The sequence below is a fragment of the Zeus faber genome, assembly GCF_960531495.2.
Source record: "Zeus faber genome assembly, chromosome: 19".
In the NCBI taxonomy this organism is placed as follows: domain Eukaryota; kingdom Metazoa; phylum Chordata; class Actinopteri; order Zeiformes; family Zeidae; genus Zeus; species Zeus faber.
This window is the reverse complement of record NC_137206.1, coordinates 26147013-26165019: the sequence shown is the minus strand read 5'-3', so window position 1 is coordinate 26165019 and position 18007 is coordinate 26147013. Positions and strand designations below refer to the sequence as shown.

The 18007-nt window shown below is 42.2% G+C and overlaps 2 protein-coding genes across 2 annotated transcripts in view; both read right to left on the bottom strand.

The window, feature by feature from the left end:
* gad2 (glutamate decarboxylase 2) overlaps positions 1-842 on the bottom strand; it is a gene marked incomplete at both ends in the record, with an annotated part of 20792 nt that extends 19950 nt beyond the window's left edge. The window contains 3 exons of the mRNA XM_080020496.1: positions 110-280; positions 370-432; positions 767-842. Coding sequence (XP_079876622.1) covers positions 110-280; positions 370-432; positions 767-842 — 310 coding nt within the window. The remainder of the gene's footprint in view (positions 1-109; positions 281-369; positions 433-766) is intronic.
* A 4034-nt stretch (positions 843-4876) lies between these two features.
* On the bottom strand, positions 4877-12852 carry LOC307245066 (myosin-IIIa-like; the record flags this gene model as incomplete). The annotated part of the gene is made up of 5 exons (XM_080020475.1): positions 4877-4991; positions 5647-5922; positions 10908-10948; positions 11545-11636; positions 12825-12852. The coding sequence occupies 5 exons, from the start codon at positions 12850-12852 to the stop codon at positions 4877-4879; spliced, it is 552 nt and encodes a 183-aa protein (XP_079876601.1).
* Positions 12853-18007: the final 5155 nt, after the last annotated feature.

Genomic DNA, 18007 nt, shown 5'->3' with positions numbered 1-18007 from the left:
GAACGCATCCTTTTCCTTCCTAGACAGCGGTGGCTGGGTGGCTGGGTGGGCATTGCACGGCACCATTAAAGCATGCTCTTTCCCTTGATTTGACTTTTTGTTCGGGTACCTGTTGAGTAGAGATCGGAGAAGACCACCGGCACCGCCGCTTTGTTGCAGCCACACGGCTTGTTGCAGCCGCAGGTCGCTGCAGCCGGAGCCTCCGTCCCCGCCTCCTGCTGCTGCTGCTGCTTGAGGGACGGAGCCGCAGATTTCTCCACCTCTCCGACATTGAGCAACGCTTTTGGACACCACAGACCGTTCGGGTTAGAGACATAAACGCGTCGCACGGCCGATATAACGGGGGTAGGGGCTGGGGGGCGCACGTACCACATAATTTCGATCCAATGCCTCCGGATAATTTCTGCGCCGCCGCTTGGCACCAAGCCCTGGCTGCGAGGGTAGAGGGTGGACGCTGAGCTCCATGCAACCCAAAAGCGCACACCGATTTATTTCCATGCACGCCATTCGATATTTAGGACTCGAAGAGCGTACATGGCTGGGCGCAAGGCCCAAGGCCCTGCGCAATTACTCGACACGTCTGCTTCCACCATGATGGAAAAGGTAACACCAAATACACCAATTCATGCATCCTGCACAACGAATGATCCACCGATCTTCGAGCAAATAAGTGTATAAATAACAACAACAACAATAATAATAATAATAATAATAATAATAATAATAATAATAATAATAATAATAATAATATTAAAAGGTAACTCACGCGTACTGGGGCTCTGGTTCCCCGCATCATTCCCCGCATTTTCCGCGCCAAGAGACCAGAACCCGTGCGCTGCCATGGTGGTCCAGGTCCGGGGGGTTTAGGATCTGCAGGAGAGAGTCCAGAGACCAGCAGAGTCCATCCAGACTCTGGGTCCCGGTGATAAAAAAAAAAACACACACAAGCGTCGATTGGGTTGGAGAGTTGCGCGCGGCTCTGGCGCTGGACGCGTCTATACACGCGGCTCTTTAGAATTTGCGCACCGTCCTAAAACAAAACAATACAAAAAAATTCCATCCGCAATATTCGACGCGCACCGGACGGTACTCACAAGGTGTCCGGTCCGTCCACAGGTGCAAGAGTGGATTCCTGTGTGTCTTCCCAAACTGCATTCGGCGTCAACACCAACCGAGCGCTAAAACGCGCATCCAGCACGCAAAAGCGCAGCCGCTCCACTCTGACCTCATGGAAATTTTTTGGAGAAAGACAGAGGAGACCGGGACTCGGGGTTGTTTTTATATTTGAAAAAAAATGTTGTAATTGGCTGTATCACGCAAAAAAAAAAAAAAAAATCAAACGAAATTAAATTAAGACGAATTAAAATGAGTTAAAAGGTGATGGGGGGGCAATCTGAAATTATAGTCGATTTAAAAAAAAAGAAAGTACAAGCCGTCCAACCACTCTCTGACAATCCCTCCCATGTAATAATAACCTCGTTCCACGTCACGAGAAAATTCCTACGCGCTTCAGGTTCGTGACGCACTGGGGGAGGTTTGCGGTGCGTGGAGCGCGCGTCGTGACTTAACGTCTCCAAACCAAACCAACGGTTGACCCCCCCCCCTCTCCTCTCCTGGTATGGATCCTCTCCCCATCGTCTCACCGGAACAATCTCACCAAAAACACACCCGGCTCCTTGTGCTCGCTTGCCTTTCAGTCACGGAGCGTCGCGAGGTCTCCAAAGTCTGCGTCTGATGCGCGTCTCCGGGCGTCTCCGTCTCCACGCTCCACCACCATGTGCCAGTTTTTATGGTGACGGAGAGCAGGGACCCCCACCCCATCGAGGCACCATCATAAACAAATCACACGGAATGTGAGGCTGCGTGGAGGTTTATTTCCCTGTCTGGGTTGAAATCAGCCATGTGGAAACGTCCATTATTTGGATAGTACAGAAGAATCATCATTGTTTGTGAGAATATTTGGCACAAACGCATATGGCAATGGACCCCTCCAAGGGTTTTTGGGCTCTAACTAACTTTTATTTATTAGGATTCCAGCCTCTAATTAATAATATATATATATTTTTTATTATTTATCCTGCAATGTGTCTTGGGTAGCTTGAAAGGCACTTATAATAATAAAATAAAGAAATAATAATAATAATAATAATAATAATAATAATAATAATAATAATAATAATAAAATAAATAATAATACTAGTTTCTTTATGATTAATAATTATATATATAAAAGCCTAAAGGTCTATAATAATTATGATTATTTATTCATAATAATAATAAAATAAATAATAATAATAAAAATCGTTTATTTATGATTCATAAATGTACATATATATATATATAAACCTAAAGGTGTATAATAATTATGATTATTTATTCATAGTTGTTGTTATTGTTATTTGTATGAAATACAGCTTCAGCTCATGGTTTATCTGAACATACTGTAATTGAATACTGCAAACATTGTCATTGTTTTGGGGCTAAATATTTGGCTTTAATGTTAAATATTATTTCAGAGCTTGAGTTTCTGTCGGCGCAATGTTCCCAGTGCACTGGAAAACCCAGTGGGGGTTTTAATTTCTTTAAATGTCACATAAAGGTTAAATGAGGACTCTCAGACAAAAGCTACATGGAGAACATGGATCAGGCTGCAGAGACCCCACCAGCAGTTTGGATTTATTCCGTGCTGAAGGAAGACGTTCACATTATAATTCAAATACAGATGCAGACTATGGGACAGTTATGCAGTATTTTTTATGGATTTTCATGCCAAAGGGTATATTATTTAGGTTACTTATACACATGTATACACTAATCTACAATTGTCAATCTTTAATCTCCACGTTATGTGCATTAGTCTATAGATATGTTGTTTTTTTTAAGTTGTAATCCGTAAGATGATTTAATTGATCTTTCCCAATATTGATACTTTATTTAGCTGGCATTTAATAAGAAACCACCATTCAATGTATTTGTGTTGTGCACATGCTCCTCTATACGCTGTTCACATTGTAAGTGGCAGTGGTCCTCCACCTTTCTCGGCACGTGCACGCAAAGATTGTGCACGCGTGAAGTGCATTTTGAAACTGAAAACTGCATTATGACCAACTAACTCTAGGTTAGTTTTGACCAAATACAATGAAAAATATTCTATATGTAAGTCATGTGAAGACTGATAAGGGATAATAACTGTTTTGTCTTCTAAATAACAAAGCAGAACAGGAATACAGGGAGCAGCTTGTTGTGACTTGAAGATCCCATCATGTTTCTCGAAGGACATGCAGTTGCTTTCAGACAAGACAATAATAGTGGACTCATATCTCAAGTTCGATAAATTTAAATGGACAAAAATAATGCAAATATTTAAATAACAACCATGTGTGCATGTGAATTTATACAATGATATACTGTAAACAGAATGGACATGCCGAGTTGAAAAAACCCCAAAATGAAACATTTTCCTCACTGTATGATCTATCATGACCTATGGTAATTATTAAACACTTTAATGATTTATGTATGATCATCAAACAGATGATATTTCAATAATTACATTTAATATAAATAATGTGAACACAATAAAATCAACAAAAAAATAGATATAATCAGGGGAAGATGATCACAGCCATATTGAATTTCCGAAAAGTGAAATCATGTTGAGTTTTCCCTGCTCATTGCAGGGCAGTTTGTGAAGCATACAACATGCTTCCAAAGGTTCTAAACATCTTCGGTTAATATGAGTGGAGCAGCAGATGAAACCTTTACAAAAGTTGAAAGAAACACATCTCTTTTAATTTACATTTGCCCTGAAACTTGTAGCATTTAGGACAATTCACCCTGTAGTGACTATAGAGTATGCAGTGCTGTACGTCTAAAAACAAAGGAAATTAAGTTATTTTACTTAATTTCACAATAGGAAAGTTCTACACAAAATATCAATTTTCTGTAATGTGCTTTTCAGTGGTTTAGTGTCTGTATACATACAGGTATATTCACCTATCAGCCCAAAATCCATTGACATATACAGTATAGTAGAAAGTCCATTATTTACAAAGATAGTTTTTAGAACAGGTATTTAGAAGACAGTATCCCCTCTTGGTCTTCTTCATAGTACACCTGGGTTCACACTGACTTTTCCACGGTGTTCCATGACCAAATTCTAAAATTTGTGAAATCGTTTACATTTCAGTCAATGGACATGAGATAAATAACAACTGGTCTTCCTCAGCAGGTGTCTGATGAGCCTTTGTCTTTGCAAGGTCTTCCTCAGTAGTGTTTGATGTGCCCTCATCTCCGGGGGTCTTGATGAGCCTTTGTCTCTGCTCGGTCTTCTTCAGTAGGTGTCAGTGATGAGCCATCATCTCTGCTCGGTCTTCCTCAGTAGGTGTCTGATGAGCCTTGCTCTTGCAAGATGTTCCTCAGTAGGTGTCTGATGAGCCTTGGTCTCTGCGAGGTCTTCCTCAGTAGGTGTCTGATGAGCCTCGGTCTTGCGAGGTCTTCCTCGGTACGTGTCTGATGAGCCTTGGTCTCGGCGGGGTCTTCCTCAGTAGACATCTGATGAGCCTTGGTCTCTGCGAGGTCTTTCTGAGGAGGTATTTGATGAGCCTTCGTCTCTGTGAGGTCTTCCTAAGTAGGTGTTTGATGAGCCTTCGTCTCCGTGAGGTCTTGATGAGCCTTTGTCTCTGCAAGATCTTCCTTAGTAGTGTTTGATGAGCCTTTGTCTCTGCTAGGTTTTCCTCAGTAGTGTTTGATGAGCTTTCGTCTCTGCTAGGTCTTCCTCAGTAGTGTTTGATGAGCCTTCGTCTCTGCTAGGTCTTCCTCAGTAGGTGTTTGACGAGCCTTCATCTGATGAGCCTTCATCTCCGCTAGGTCTTCCTCAGTAGTGTTTGATGAGCTTTCGTCTCTGCGAGGTCTTTCTCAGGAGGTGTCTGAAGTCGTATTGCTTGTCCTCAGACGGGGCCTCCATGGAGGTCTTCCTCGGAACTGAGCACCTGCCGGGGCAATGGCTGACAGTGCAACTGAAATTTAATACCAAAACTGTTTCATAAATAAAACAACAAACAAATATGATTGCTATTGATTTTGATCTCATCTTATGTTATATATATTATTGGCCGGGGTAGGATTCAAATCAGGAGTCTGGACTATATGAATCACAGTTAGATTCCAGTCAATACACTGTTGGGTTTGTGTTAGGACAGATTTTTTAAAGCAGCTAAAAAGCACTCTGCCAACTCAGCACATCATGTTGTTAATCAATTTGATCCAATTCAATTTCACTTAATTGTTTTTATATTGCATTAGGAGTACATGAAGAAAGAAAGAGTGACATTAAACGTCCAATGGTGTAAATGGACAACAATGCACCAACTACTGTAGAAGCAATGGCAGCAAAAATGCCCTCCAGTAAATTGCAATGCAATCGCAAATGGCTTTAATTCTGAATCTGGATCACACTCTGGATATCCATCAACATGTAATAATTTCTTCCCTTTGATAAAAGGAATCCGTTGAACAAATTTGAAATAAAATCTATTCTTAACCATTTGAGACAGTGACAAAGACATAACCTTGTTGGCAGAGTTAGCGAGGCCAACTAGGCCTCGGCGTGGCCAGCAGTACAGCCCAGGTATACCGATGACACACCTCTTTTCTGTGGTGGGTTTGGGATTCTCCGGTTCTGAAACGCCCCTCTCTCTCGACTGCTTCTTTTCGGCTGCTCTCTTTTGCTCCGTCTGCCTCCGGTCCCGGGTCAGTCTCCTATCCATGGACTTCCTCCGGTCCACGGACCTTTTTCGCTCCACAAGCTGCCTCCTCTCGGCCATACTGGCACTCTGGCCCTCGCTGGAGATGCAGGGAGTCAACTTGCTGGTGGCCAGGCCCTGGTAATAATGATCATCCACGTCTAGCAGCTTCCCCGGACTACAACACCACAAAGGGAACTGGTCAATGTTAAGTTAATGGACTTCAACGATCAGCAGTACTTGGGCTCATCTTGGGCATAGACAGAGTCCAGAACCCCCTGCTCAGCCTGGTCTCTGTGAAGGATCTGGCTAAACATTTTTTGGGGCTACATTTTCTTGAGGGCCCCTGGGCCTGGGTCTGGGGGGCCCGTTCCGGGATCCATTCCTGACCTTGGGTGACATTGTTAAGTTGACAGGCCTTTGGTGATGGCAAACATGTGAAGATAGGCTTAAAACTTGCTACACACGCAGTTGTGAACCACCATGGGACACAATTTAATTAGAACAATTGAATCGATACCCCACAGGGATTCTATCTCGGGAGATCCATCTGGCTCGCCAAATTCTACTGCTGGCCAATCAATTAAAACATGACAGTTAATAATAGCACAGGGGGTAAAAAAAAGTTTAGCAGTCAGGAGTGGGGATGTGACACGGCACACAAAAATAGTCAGTGGTTTATAAAAATAAAGGTGAAACAGGGTTTTATGTAACTTTCCTTTTGCAATGTTAAGTACATACAGTACACAAAATATATTTCATGTACTCCTCACTTAACGACTTACCTGTTTAACGACTGATCAGAGTGACAACCAGCTCTCCGACCAGTCTGTATTGTACGCTGTGTACAATACCGCACCGTCTGTGTGGTCTGTGTGCGTGGCGTCTCAGCGTCAAGAATCTCATCGCGCATCACCCTTTATATACTATATATATTTTATACACTATATATACTATATACACAATAATGCTATATACACTGTATACATCTCATCTCATCTCAGTCTCAGTCTCGTTCCCGCAGTCTGTCAGTATTCACTAAACTAGTGAATACTGACAATCACAACGCCCCCTTACCGTGAAATAACATGGGTCCTTGCTTATCGACCAATTCACTTAATAGCCTGGTCCTAGAAATGGAACTTGTTAAATGAGGAGTACTTGTATTATTTAGAAGAAGAAAGAAACAGTCTTTATTTATCACGCAACACACCACACTACAACACATGCTTGCACACACACACACATGCACATGCTTTGATGGTGGCCGGTGAAATGGATTCTCTGCTTTTGACCCATCCTGGCTTGTCCTTCCTCTGGGGGCACAGCCAGGAGCAGTGGGCAGCATAAGTGGACGCGCCCGGGGACCAGGTGATAAATGTCCATTGCTGGTCAGACAATGATGGGTGCATGTTTTTGGTGGGGGTCCTTACTGACTTGAGGTGGTGGAAACCCCATGTGAGCACGGGGAGAACATGCAAACTCCACACAGAAAGGCTCCTATTTTGGGAGATAACCGCCGGAGCACGGTGCCAGGACCTTCTTGCTGTGAGGCAGCAGTGCAATGCACTGCGCCACCGTGCCACAACATACTAAGACCTGTACTGGCATTAATGGCATATCAGATGTGTTGTTTCATTATTGAGATATAGCACGTGTTTTGATTTATTTTCCATTGATATTGCCTGTTCTGTTTAAAAGTCATTAAATCTGGGTTAGGGTTAGGGTTAGGGTTAGGGTTAGGGTTAGGGTTAGGGTTAGGGTTAGGGTTAGGGTTAGGGTTAGGGTTATGTGCCTTGCACATTTCGGGCACACCTGTCTTAGCGCTGTGTGTGTGGCGGTTGCACCTGATTTTGTTTAAAGTGGAAATCCATCAGATTGTCTGACGTCCCCAAATTCCATTGAAAATCCAACGTCAAATTTTTTTAATATGATCAATGGATTAATTTGTTTTTCTGTTATTGACTTGTGGTGGTGGTAGTGGATATTTTATGTCATTTTTGGGAATGTTCATCCATATCGACAGTTCACTGACCACAACTCCCTATGCTGCTTTAGCAAAGTCACCGCAGCTTTGCATCTTTGCTGGGAAAGGCAGACCACGCCACCAACAATGAAAACAGCAGGTAGAGGAGCTCATGCATAATGTGTGTGTGTAACTTACGCTCATTTTGATGTCAATACATCGTGATTACTGATATTTCTTATATATATCTTGTATGTTAAATTTGGCTTTTTGTAGACCTCAGACCACCCATGGCAGAGTCGACTATTAAAAACAGACTTTGGACATCAATATTCAGTGGATTATCAGTCCTATAGTGATTTTGATAGAAACTCCTAGTCGACAAGCTCTTAATACGTTCACTGCAGTATAACATGGGGCTAGACCTAGTGTTATGTATTTTATTAAAGAACACCTATATAGAGGTTGAGCCAAGTTTAAACCAACCTTATTTTTGGTGTTAACTCTGGCCGCCTTCCCGGTGATATATCACAGGCTCCTCTCATGCTATCGTCCACTAAAACGCAATTAATGAACTTTATTTTTTTCCAACTAAATGTCTTGTTTCCTGAGGGGTGTGACTTAAAATAACAGTCTAAGACACAGGAAGACCCCACTCCGAGTTATGTTTTTTTTTGACGTCGTCAATAAAGATTCCGGGTCTCACTTCATGTCCTTTATACTGTAATATGTAGATTTGGTTTGGTTTCTGGGAGCTGGATTTCAACAATATGGTTAGTTTGGATTATTTTCTCGCTGGTTTTGACATACTGGTAATGCAATTACGCTTAAAAGATCCCCCCCAGCTTTCATTCTCAGGTTTCAAGTCGGGAAACACCCCCCCCCCCCCCCCCCCCCACCAGCGGCCCCCACCCTCCAATTCGCCATTCCTCTGCCTCATTTGACAGGACAACCCCAACTTCCAGTGCCGTTCCTCTCTCGAAATCCATCCACGCCAATTTATTATCACACCACCCCACCCACACCCCTATCTGACTGCTGATCCCACCACGCCACCGACACAACCTCCTCCTCCGCCACCCGGGATGCTGTCGCTCCTCCTGACCTTCCCTTTCTTAATGACGCATGTAAACTGCTCCTGTCCATCGGCAGCTATATTTATCGGCTAACAAATTATTCCCTTTGATGCACAGAGTTATGGCGTGGCATGGTGTGTGTGTGTGTGTGTGTGTGTGTGTGTGTTTGTGGTCGCCTTGCACATTTCGGGCACACCTGTCTTAGCGCTGTGTGTGTGGCGGTTGCACCTGATTTTGTTTAAAGTGGAAATCCATCAGATTGTCTGACGTCCCCAAATTCCATTGAAAATCCAACGTCAAATTTTTTTAATATGATCAATGGATTAATTTGTTTTTCTGTTATTGACTTGTGGTGGTGGTAGTGGATATTTTATGTGATTTTTGGGAATGTTCATCCATATCGACAGTTCACTGACCACAACTCCCTATGCTGCTTTAGCAAAGTCACCGCAGCTTTGCATCTTTGCTGGGAAAGGCAGACCACGCCACCAACAATGAAAACAGCAGGTAGAGGAGCTCATGCATAATGCAAACATACAGTGAGTGGCTGTTTCTTAAAAGAGTTTCTTAAAAGTATCAAATGGGCTAAGGGGGAATGAGACTTTTGATAAAATTATCTTGAGGATTACCATTTTAAAGCAAAGCAGTTGATAAAAAAAATACATAAAATGTATATATATGTAAATATAAATTCAAAGCGCAGGATCTTCAAAATAGGTGATTGGTTATTATAACTGCAAATTGTATTGTATCGGTATTGTCCTCAGTAATGGCCTAAAGTCCTAAAGGACGAGTACTCTCGTGCAAGTCTGTTCCTCATTGTTTCAAACGGTTCTGATTTAAACTATATTCTCTGCACTGACCTCTCCACCTGCAGAGGATCTTCACCTCTTTGTCCTAAATAACTTTATTATAATGTAATTGCTTTAGTTGTAATGTAATGCGCTAAGCTATAGTTTCTTTGCTAAACTTCGCTATTATTCTAACACTTTCCTAACTCTTTATAGATTAGTACAATACAAATGAAGTGTATTATCATCACTAATGACGGCCATAAACCTCTCATTATTCCTCCTTGTAATTGTCTGATTTGATTTCATTGTGTAGATGACGATAATTAATTTACACTGAGGATGTTTAAATGCCACAGGTAGTTAATTTGGAGCCACAATGTCCTAACATTGCCACAGCGCCGGCATCATCACTCAGGACCGGAGGAGAAAACCGGAGCAGTCTGTTCGCTGTCCCGTGGCTTGGATGAGAACTTTTCAACCAAATACCCAGAGAGTGGCATCACCAGCTAAAAGTTAGGAATCTTTGAGAGTTGTTTGAGAACCAATTTCCTTTTGGTGAAATGCACCAACTTTTCCAACATCAAATTCCATCTCATGTCACTTTCACGACATAATCTCATGTCACTTTTATAACGTCACTTTTATTTTCACTCATTGAGCTATTTATAACAATAAATGCAATAAATGAGTATATCATAAACTTCTGAGTCAATGCACATGCGATAAATATCTTAAATTGGTTGTGTCTCAGCAGCGAACCCTTTATGTATGAATCCAACATTCAGATTAAATATTAGATTAGAGATTAGATTAGATAAGAGATTAAAAGACGGATTTGACCAAATGCTGTAGGCTAGTTAGCTTTCAACCAGAGAGATAAGTTTAATACCCCAGTCAAAATTCCAAATCTTCCCATGACAAAAATAATTAATAAAAACTGAAATAAATAGGCTGACTCTCCCTGTTTGGAATTTAGCTTTCAAACACTATCTCAATTTATATATAAAAAAAAAAAAGACATATATACAAATAAATAAATAAACAAATAAATAAATAAATATCAAAATATATAATCCATTCCATATATAAACTCCATAATTGGTGGGAACCTCTAAATATATAACATTTTGTGCATTTTTATATTCTGTATTTACTATATGGATATACATATAACTTTGAATGTATTTGTGTACATATATAGTGCAGCTATTTTATGCTTTCCCAGTTTCTGTCTTTCATTCTTGTCTTTTATAACCAAATAATGAAGCACTTGTCTATATTTGTCTATAAAATTAATTTGGTTTGGAACTGTATTTGTAGAACTCACCCTTCTTTCCTGGGTCTGCGTTTGTTGTCCTGCACCGAGCGCTGCAATGGGAAAACACATCAGGCGCCATTTGTGAATCCATCTCAAATTATTTATGAAATCAATATCAATCCAGTGGCGGGAAAAATGTCAGTTTCTGCTGCCAGTTGATTATTAACGTCTTTCCATCTCTAATAAAGAGAACCCCACCTCTGATTCAAAATCTGTTAAAAAAAATAAATAACATGATACAACATCTAATCGTCAAATTTATTTTTATTCAAATTTGGGGATTTTGGTTAATTTGTGAGCCATGTATTCTTTTCTATGCATTCATTGATTGATGCATATTGATAAACAATCCATGTGACAAACCGAATCCAAATCTGTGTGACTACGCTGTGCTTTTGTGCACTGTAATTGCTAAAAATGCGAGAAAACAAATGACAAAAGTGCAAAAGAAAACAAACAAAAAAACACATTTCCTCCCACAAATAAAACAAGAAACGAGAAATTCACCCTAACCCTAACCTTTCCCCAACAATGCTGGTTTTTCAGACAGCTTTCAAAACGGCCAAAAAACTGTGAGTTCCAAACCGATGTCTATTGATGAAAAAAAAAAGGTCATTAACGCATTTTGAGTTTCTCCGGGACTCACGTGGATCAGGTTGTAATAGGTGGAGTCTTCCGCCGTGTTGAGGGTCTTCGGCGGCTGGGTCCGCCGGGGGGTCCGCGGCACTTTCACCTTACCTGAAAAAACAAACATGCAAAAAAAACTAGTAGGCCTACGATAAAAGAGATGAAAGAAAAAAAAAAAAAAAAGAGGAAAAGGTCACGGGAGGAGGTCCAGGTTCCACACTGAGATCTGCTTCAGCATTGTGTGAGTAACATCTCCGTCACGATGGGGAGGACACGATGGAGAAAAAAAGACGGGAAATCATCTTTTTCTTTGTGAAGACTCTTTATAAACTGACTTTTGAAGGTGTACAGTCTTCAAGTATCTTTACTTACTGAAGTATATTCATTTTCGGAGATTTTCAATTTTTACTCCATTACATTTCAAAGCAAAAACGCTGAACTTTTTACTCTACTACTTCACTATTTATTCATTTTTTATTCAGATTTATATTACAGATAGATTGATATATTTAGACTGTATCCTATATAAAAAGCCAACCAAAGCAATACAAATCTTTATAATTAATTGGGTCCATATCCTTGTAAATTAATATGACTCTGATACTATTTTATCGTATGTTTTTATTTGGGTTCAATCAGGATGTGCATGGGCATCATCCGCAGGAAAAAAAGTAACAGCAGCATGTAATGAGCAGCAATTAATGAAGTATCAGGACACTGGATATAACAAGTACTTTCACCTTTAACACTAATGGTAAGTACATTTAAGATTCAAGATTCAAGAGGGTTATTTTTCACATACATATACATACTTCTTCTCCTTCTTTCGGCTGCTCCCTTTAGGGGTCGCCACAGTGGATCATCTGCCTCCAATACCTTCTGTTCTGCGCATCTTCCTCCCTTACACCAATCGCCTGCAGGTGCTCCCTCACCACATCCATAAACGTTCTCTTTGGCCTTCCTCTTTTCCTCTTGCGTGGGAGCATCCTTCTCCCAATGTAACTTTCATCTCTCCTACACACGTGTCCAAACCATCTCAATCTGGCCTCTATCACTTTTCCACCAAAATGTCCAAACTGAGCTGTCGCTCTAATGTACTCATTCTTAATTACATTACATTACATTGCATTTAGCAGACGCTTTTGTCCAAAGCGACTTACAATTATTCAAACACCGATGCACGCAGCCATCAGGAGCAATTAGGGATTAAGTGTCTTGCTCAAGGACACTACAGCATGCTAGCAGGAGGAGCCTGGGATCGAACCAGCAACGTTTAGATTACTAGATGACCAGCTCTACCTCCTGAGCTACCATCCCCGCATACCATTTCTTAGTGCCACGGCCTCTAAACCCTACAACATAGCTGGTCTCACGACTGTCCTGCAGACCTTCCCGTTTACTCTTGCTGGAACCCTTCTGTCACAGATCACTCTGGACACTCTTCTCCACCCACTCCACCCTGCCTGTACTCTCTTCTTCTCTCCCACACTCTCCGCTGCTTTGGATGGTCGACCCCAAGTACTTGAACTCATCCGCCTTCTCCACCTCCACTCCTTGCATTCTCAGCTTTTCGTCACCCTCCCTCCCATTCAGGCCCATGTATTCTGTCTTACCCCTGCTGACTTTCATTTCTCTTCTCTCTAATGCTGCCTCCACTTCTCCAGGCTCTCCTCAACCTGCTCCCTACTCTCGCTACAGATCACAATGTCATCCACGAACATCATAGTCCACAGAGACTCCTGCCTGATTTCATCTGTTAACCTGTCCATCACCATTGCAAACAAGAAAGGGCTCAGAGCTGATCCTTGATGCAATCCCACCTCCACTTTGAATGCCTTCGTCACACCTACTGCACACCTTACTACTGTCTGACTGCCCTCATACATATCCTGAACCACTGTTATGTACTTCTCTGCCACCCCTGACTTCCTTATGTAATACCACACTTCCTCTCTCGGCACCCTATCATAGGCTTTCTCTAAATCCACAAAGACGCAGTGCAACTCCCTCTGGCCTTCCCTGTACTTTTCCATCAGCATTCTTAAAGCAAACATTGATTCTGTAGTACTCTTTCCTGGCATGAAACCATACTGCTGCTCGCTGATCCCCACCTCTCCTCTTAACCTAGCCTCCATTACCCTTTCCCACAGCTTAATGCTGTGGCTGATCAACTTTATTCCCCTGTAGTTACCACAGCTCTGTACGTCTCCCTTATTCTTAAGGATAGGTACCAGTACACTTCTTCTCCACTCATCCGGCATCCTCTCCCTTTCCAGGATGGTGTTCAACAGACTCGTTAGAAACGCCACTGCCATCTCACCTAAACATTTCCATGCTTCCCCAGGTATGTCATCTGGGCCAACTGCATTTCCACTCTTCATCTTCTTTAATGCTGTTCTCACCTCATCCTTACTAATTTGCTGCACTTCTTGATCCACTATCCCCACATCATCCACTCTTTTCTCCCTCTCATTTTCTTCATTCATCAACTCCTCAAAGTATCTTCCACCTTCTCAACACACTCTCCTCACTAGTAAGAACATCCCCATCATTATCCTTCATCACCCTAACCTGCTGTACATCCTTCCTAGCTTGTTCCCTTTGACTTGCCAATCGGTACAAGTCCCTTTCTCCTTCCTTACTGTCCAACCTCTCATACAACTCGTCGTATGCCTTTTCCTTTGCCTTTGCCACTTCACTTTTCGTCTTGTGCCGCATCAACTTGTACTCCTGTCTACTTTCTTCATCTCTCTGACTATCCCATTTCTTCTTCGCCAACCTCTTCTGCTATATGCTCTCCTGTACTTCCTCATTCCACCACAAAGAGTCCTTGTCTTCCTTCCTCTTCCCGCATGATACCCCGAGTACCTTTTTGGCCATCTCCCTCACTACTTCTGCAGTTGTTTCCCAGTCATCTGGTAACCGTTCATTCCCACCTATTGCCTGCCTTTCCTCTTCCCTAAATTGCATGCACCACTCCTCCTTTTTCAACTTCCACCATTTTATCTTTGGCTCTTCTTTCACTCTCTTTCTCTTCTTGGCCTCCAGTCATCCTACAGACCATCATCCGATGCTGCCTTGCAACACACTCCCCGACCACAACTTTGCAGTCACTAATCTCTTTCAGATTGCACGTCCTGCATAAGCTGTAGTCCACCTGTGTGCACCTTCCTCCACTCTTGTATGTCACCCTGTGTTCCTCCCTCTTCTTCAAATACGTATTCACAACAGCCAATTCCATCCTTTTGGCAAAATCCACCACCATCTGTCCTTCCACATTCCTCTCCTTGACACCATACCTACCCATCACCTTCTCGTCACCTATGTCTCTGATCCCTTCGTCAACATGCCCATTGAGATCTGCTCCAACGACCACTCTCTCTCCCTTTGGGACACTCTCCACCACAACTCACTAAAGAATTCTTCTTTCTCTTCCGTCTTACCCCCAACTTGGGGAGCATATGCACTGACCACATTCATTATCACCCCATCAATTTCCAGCTTCATGCTCATCACTCTGTCCGACACTCTCGTCACCTCCAAAACACTCTTGACATATTCTTCCTTCAAGACTATCCTTACCACATTTCTCCTGCCATCCACTCCATGGAAGAACAGTTTGTACCCGGCTCCAATACTCCTGGCCTTACTCCCCTTCCACCTGGTCTCTTGTACACATAGTACATCTACCTTCCTTCTCTCCATCATGTCTGTCAGCTCTCTCTCTTTACCCTTCATAGTGCCAACGTTCAAAGTTCCTACTCTCAACTCTACTCTCCTACCCTTCTTCCTCTCCTGCTGTCTCCGGACACGCCTTCCCCCTCTTCTTCTTCTTCGGTTGACAGTAGCACAATTTCCACTGGCACCCTGTTGGCTAACGGCACCAGTGGCGGTCATTGTTAACCCGGGCCACGACCAATCCGGTATGGAAATCAGATTTGTTGTCCACATGTTTGATTTGGCATGGTTTTTACGCCGGATGCCCTTCCTGACGCAACCCTCTCTATTCATCCGGCCTTGGGACCGGCACTGATGATACACTGGCTTGTGCACCCCAGTGGCTAAATATCACATACATATACATACGGTCATACATATATGCAGTGAAATGTCATGACACCCGGTGATTACGCACAATAAGCTAAAAAAAAAACCTTTTACTTCAATAGAAATGTCTCTAAAAACTCTACTTTCACTTTTACTAGAGTCATTTAGTGTCATGGTATTTGTACTCCTACTGGAGTAAAAGCTCTGAGAACGTATGGGATTAATTATGTTATTACCTGCCTCTGCCTCAGCCTCAGCGAGCCCGAGCTGGTGATTTGCTGCAGGATCGTTGGGTTCCAGTCGGACCGCTGCATTGATTATCGGGCGTGAACTGACATTCGCTAACCCTCGTGCCCTAACGCACAGATCGAACTGCCGCCGCCCCACGGCCATCGTCCCCTGTATTTGGGCCGGTTTGACCCCGAGGTCTTTTCGCAATGCAAAACTGCCCCATGATCTCTGACCCGCTCAATCAGTCTTTCGTCCGTTTGGAAGAGCTGCATTTCCATCACTGATAAACAACGTTTCCCTCTTGAAAGGGGGTGATGGGAGGGGGGGGATAATATTGTGAGCTATAATTACAGTTATTAATATATCAGAATGACCTTTGTTTGAGTTTCTCCTCATTAAACACAAATGAAAATTACAATCAATCAAGCCCAGCGAGAAATGTTTGTAATATTATCAAACGCATCGTCATAAAGGTCGTGGTGAAGCCAGTTTAATAATAAGCACATTTTATTAATTTGTGCCGTAATTGTCCGAATAAAAGACGAGTGACATTTCCGTGACCTTTCCCTGCCCCCCTCGCCATGGGCTCCTCCGCCTTCCTCTTTGTCTTCCTCGTCAAGAGTTATTGTGTTAAGTTAATCGTGTTTATCAACTGATTGCGCAGGTTTTAAAACTGGCGCTGATGGAGGTTATGATATTCATGCACCTTCACCTCCGGCAACCTGCTCTTTTCAGGAAGAGGTTGGTAAAGATCACAAACGTCCAGATTTTGGGATGGTTTTCCCCCTCGTGGACATTGTGTGTTCACTCGTCCTTGTGTTTCATCCCTGTTTTGGGGTGTATTCTACTCTTGCAAAGATGCATATTGAATGTCATTATGTCGAAGAAAAGTAAGCTTTATATTAAAGGGACCAAACTGAGTCAAATAGAGTTTCAGCCAATTTTTGTATTTGTAAATTACTGTTGAAAAGATGGAGGCACCATTGCATTTACACGGAATCAACACATACAAAGTATGGCAAAATTAATGACAACAAATTGAGTTACAGTACCATAGTTGTCAGCTGGACCAGTAGATCATTTTATGTTGTGTTTCTCAAGATGCTGTTCAAATTGTCAAAAAAAAGGACAATAATAAACAATAATAGACAATATTACTGATCTAAAAAATGTGAACTACCATCAGTAAAATGGTCAGTCATGTAAATTGTGTGTGCAGACTAGTAAACTGGCTAAAACCTAATTTGATGCTGGAATGGTCGTTATCTTCCTATTATCACTTATGTTGGATGAATATATCGATAATCTCAATCAAAATGGAATCAGATGCATCACATATCATCCCTTCCAGTCGGCCAGATTATACCTAGAGTGACGTCATAATTCAAAAAGCGGAGACAGACGTAGCATGGGAGGCCTTCTAATTATTATCCCTATCACCTGAGGAAATCAAATGAACGAACAGATTCGAGGGATTTGTCTCTTTTTTCTGTCATTTTTGTTTTGTGATGACATCATACGGAGAATAGCCGCCACTTGACATTCCTCCGTTCTCAGATAAAATCAGAGTCTCTCAAGGCCCTGGTACCACGAAAAGAAAAGAGAATTTTTCTCACCCATTATTATTTTGTTTTGTTGGGAGCCTCATGTTCAGTTTAAAAGACGTCAGGTTGGTTGAGGAGTGCCAGAATTGAAAGATTGAAAACACTGGTTCTGCCCAGAAACCGATTTTAAGCAGTTTTAAAGACCTGGTCGTGGCACGGGGCTTCAAAGTCAAAAATCATATTTTATACAGGAAAGACTTTTACGTGGAATACTTCCAATCTCTAAAATTACGCACCATGCTTTAAATAATAAACTGAAAAATTTAGGAATCAGCCACGAGGAAGGTAGCGAAGCTGCCTGGCTTCTTTGTTGTTTTTACATTGAAAAAACATTATATTGTCCAGAGAGCTGTAGTTTCTTGATGAATTTGATGTGTTGATGAAGAAGGAGCGACCGCTGATGCTAACTTGAGTAAAATAATAGGTTTATTACAAAAGAACAGCATCAGACCAGACTTGCCATGGACGTCCAGGAGAGAACCGAGCAAGATGTATTCTCTGCCGGATGCAACTCGGGCGGGTTCTTTTATGCTTGTCCAAAGACAACGCTGACCATTTGGTTCCCCTACATAGGTCTCAGGTCACATTCCACCTCCCTTA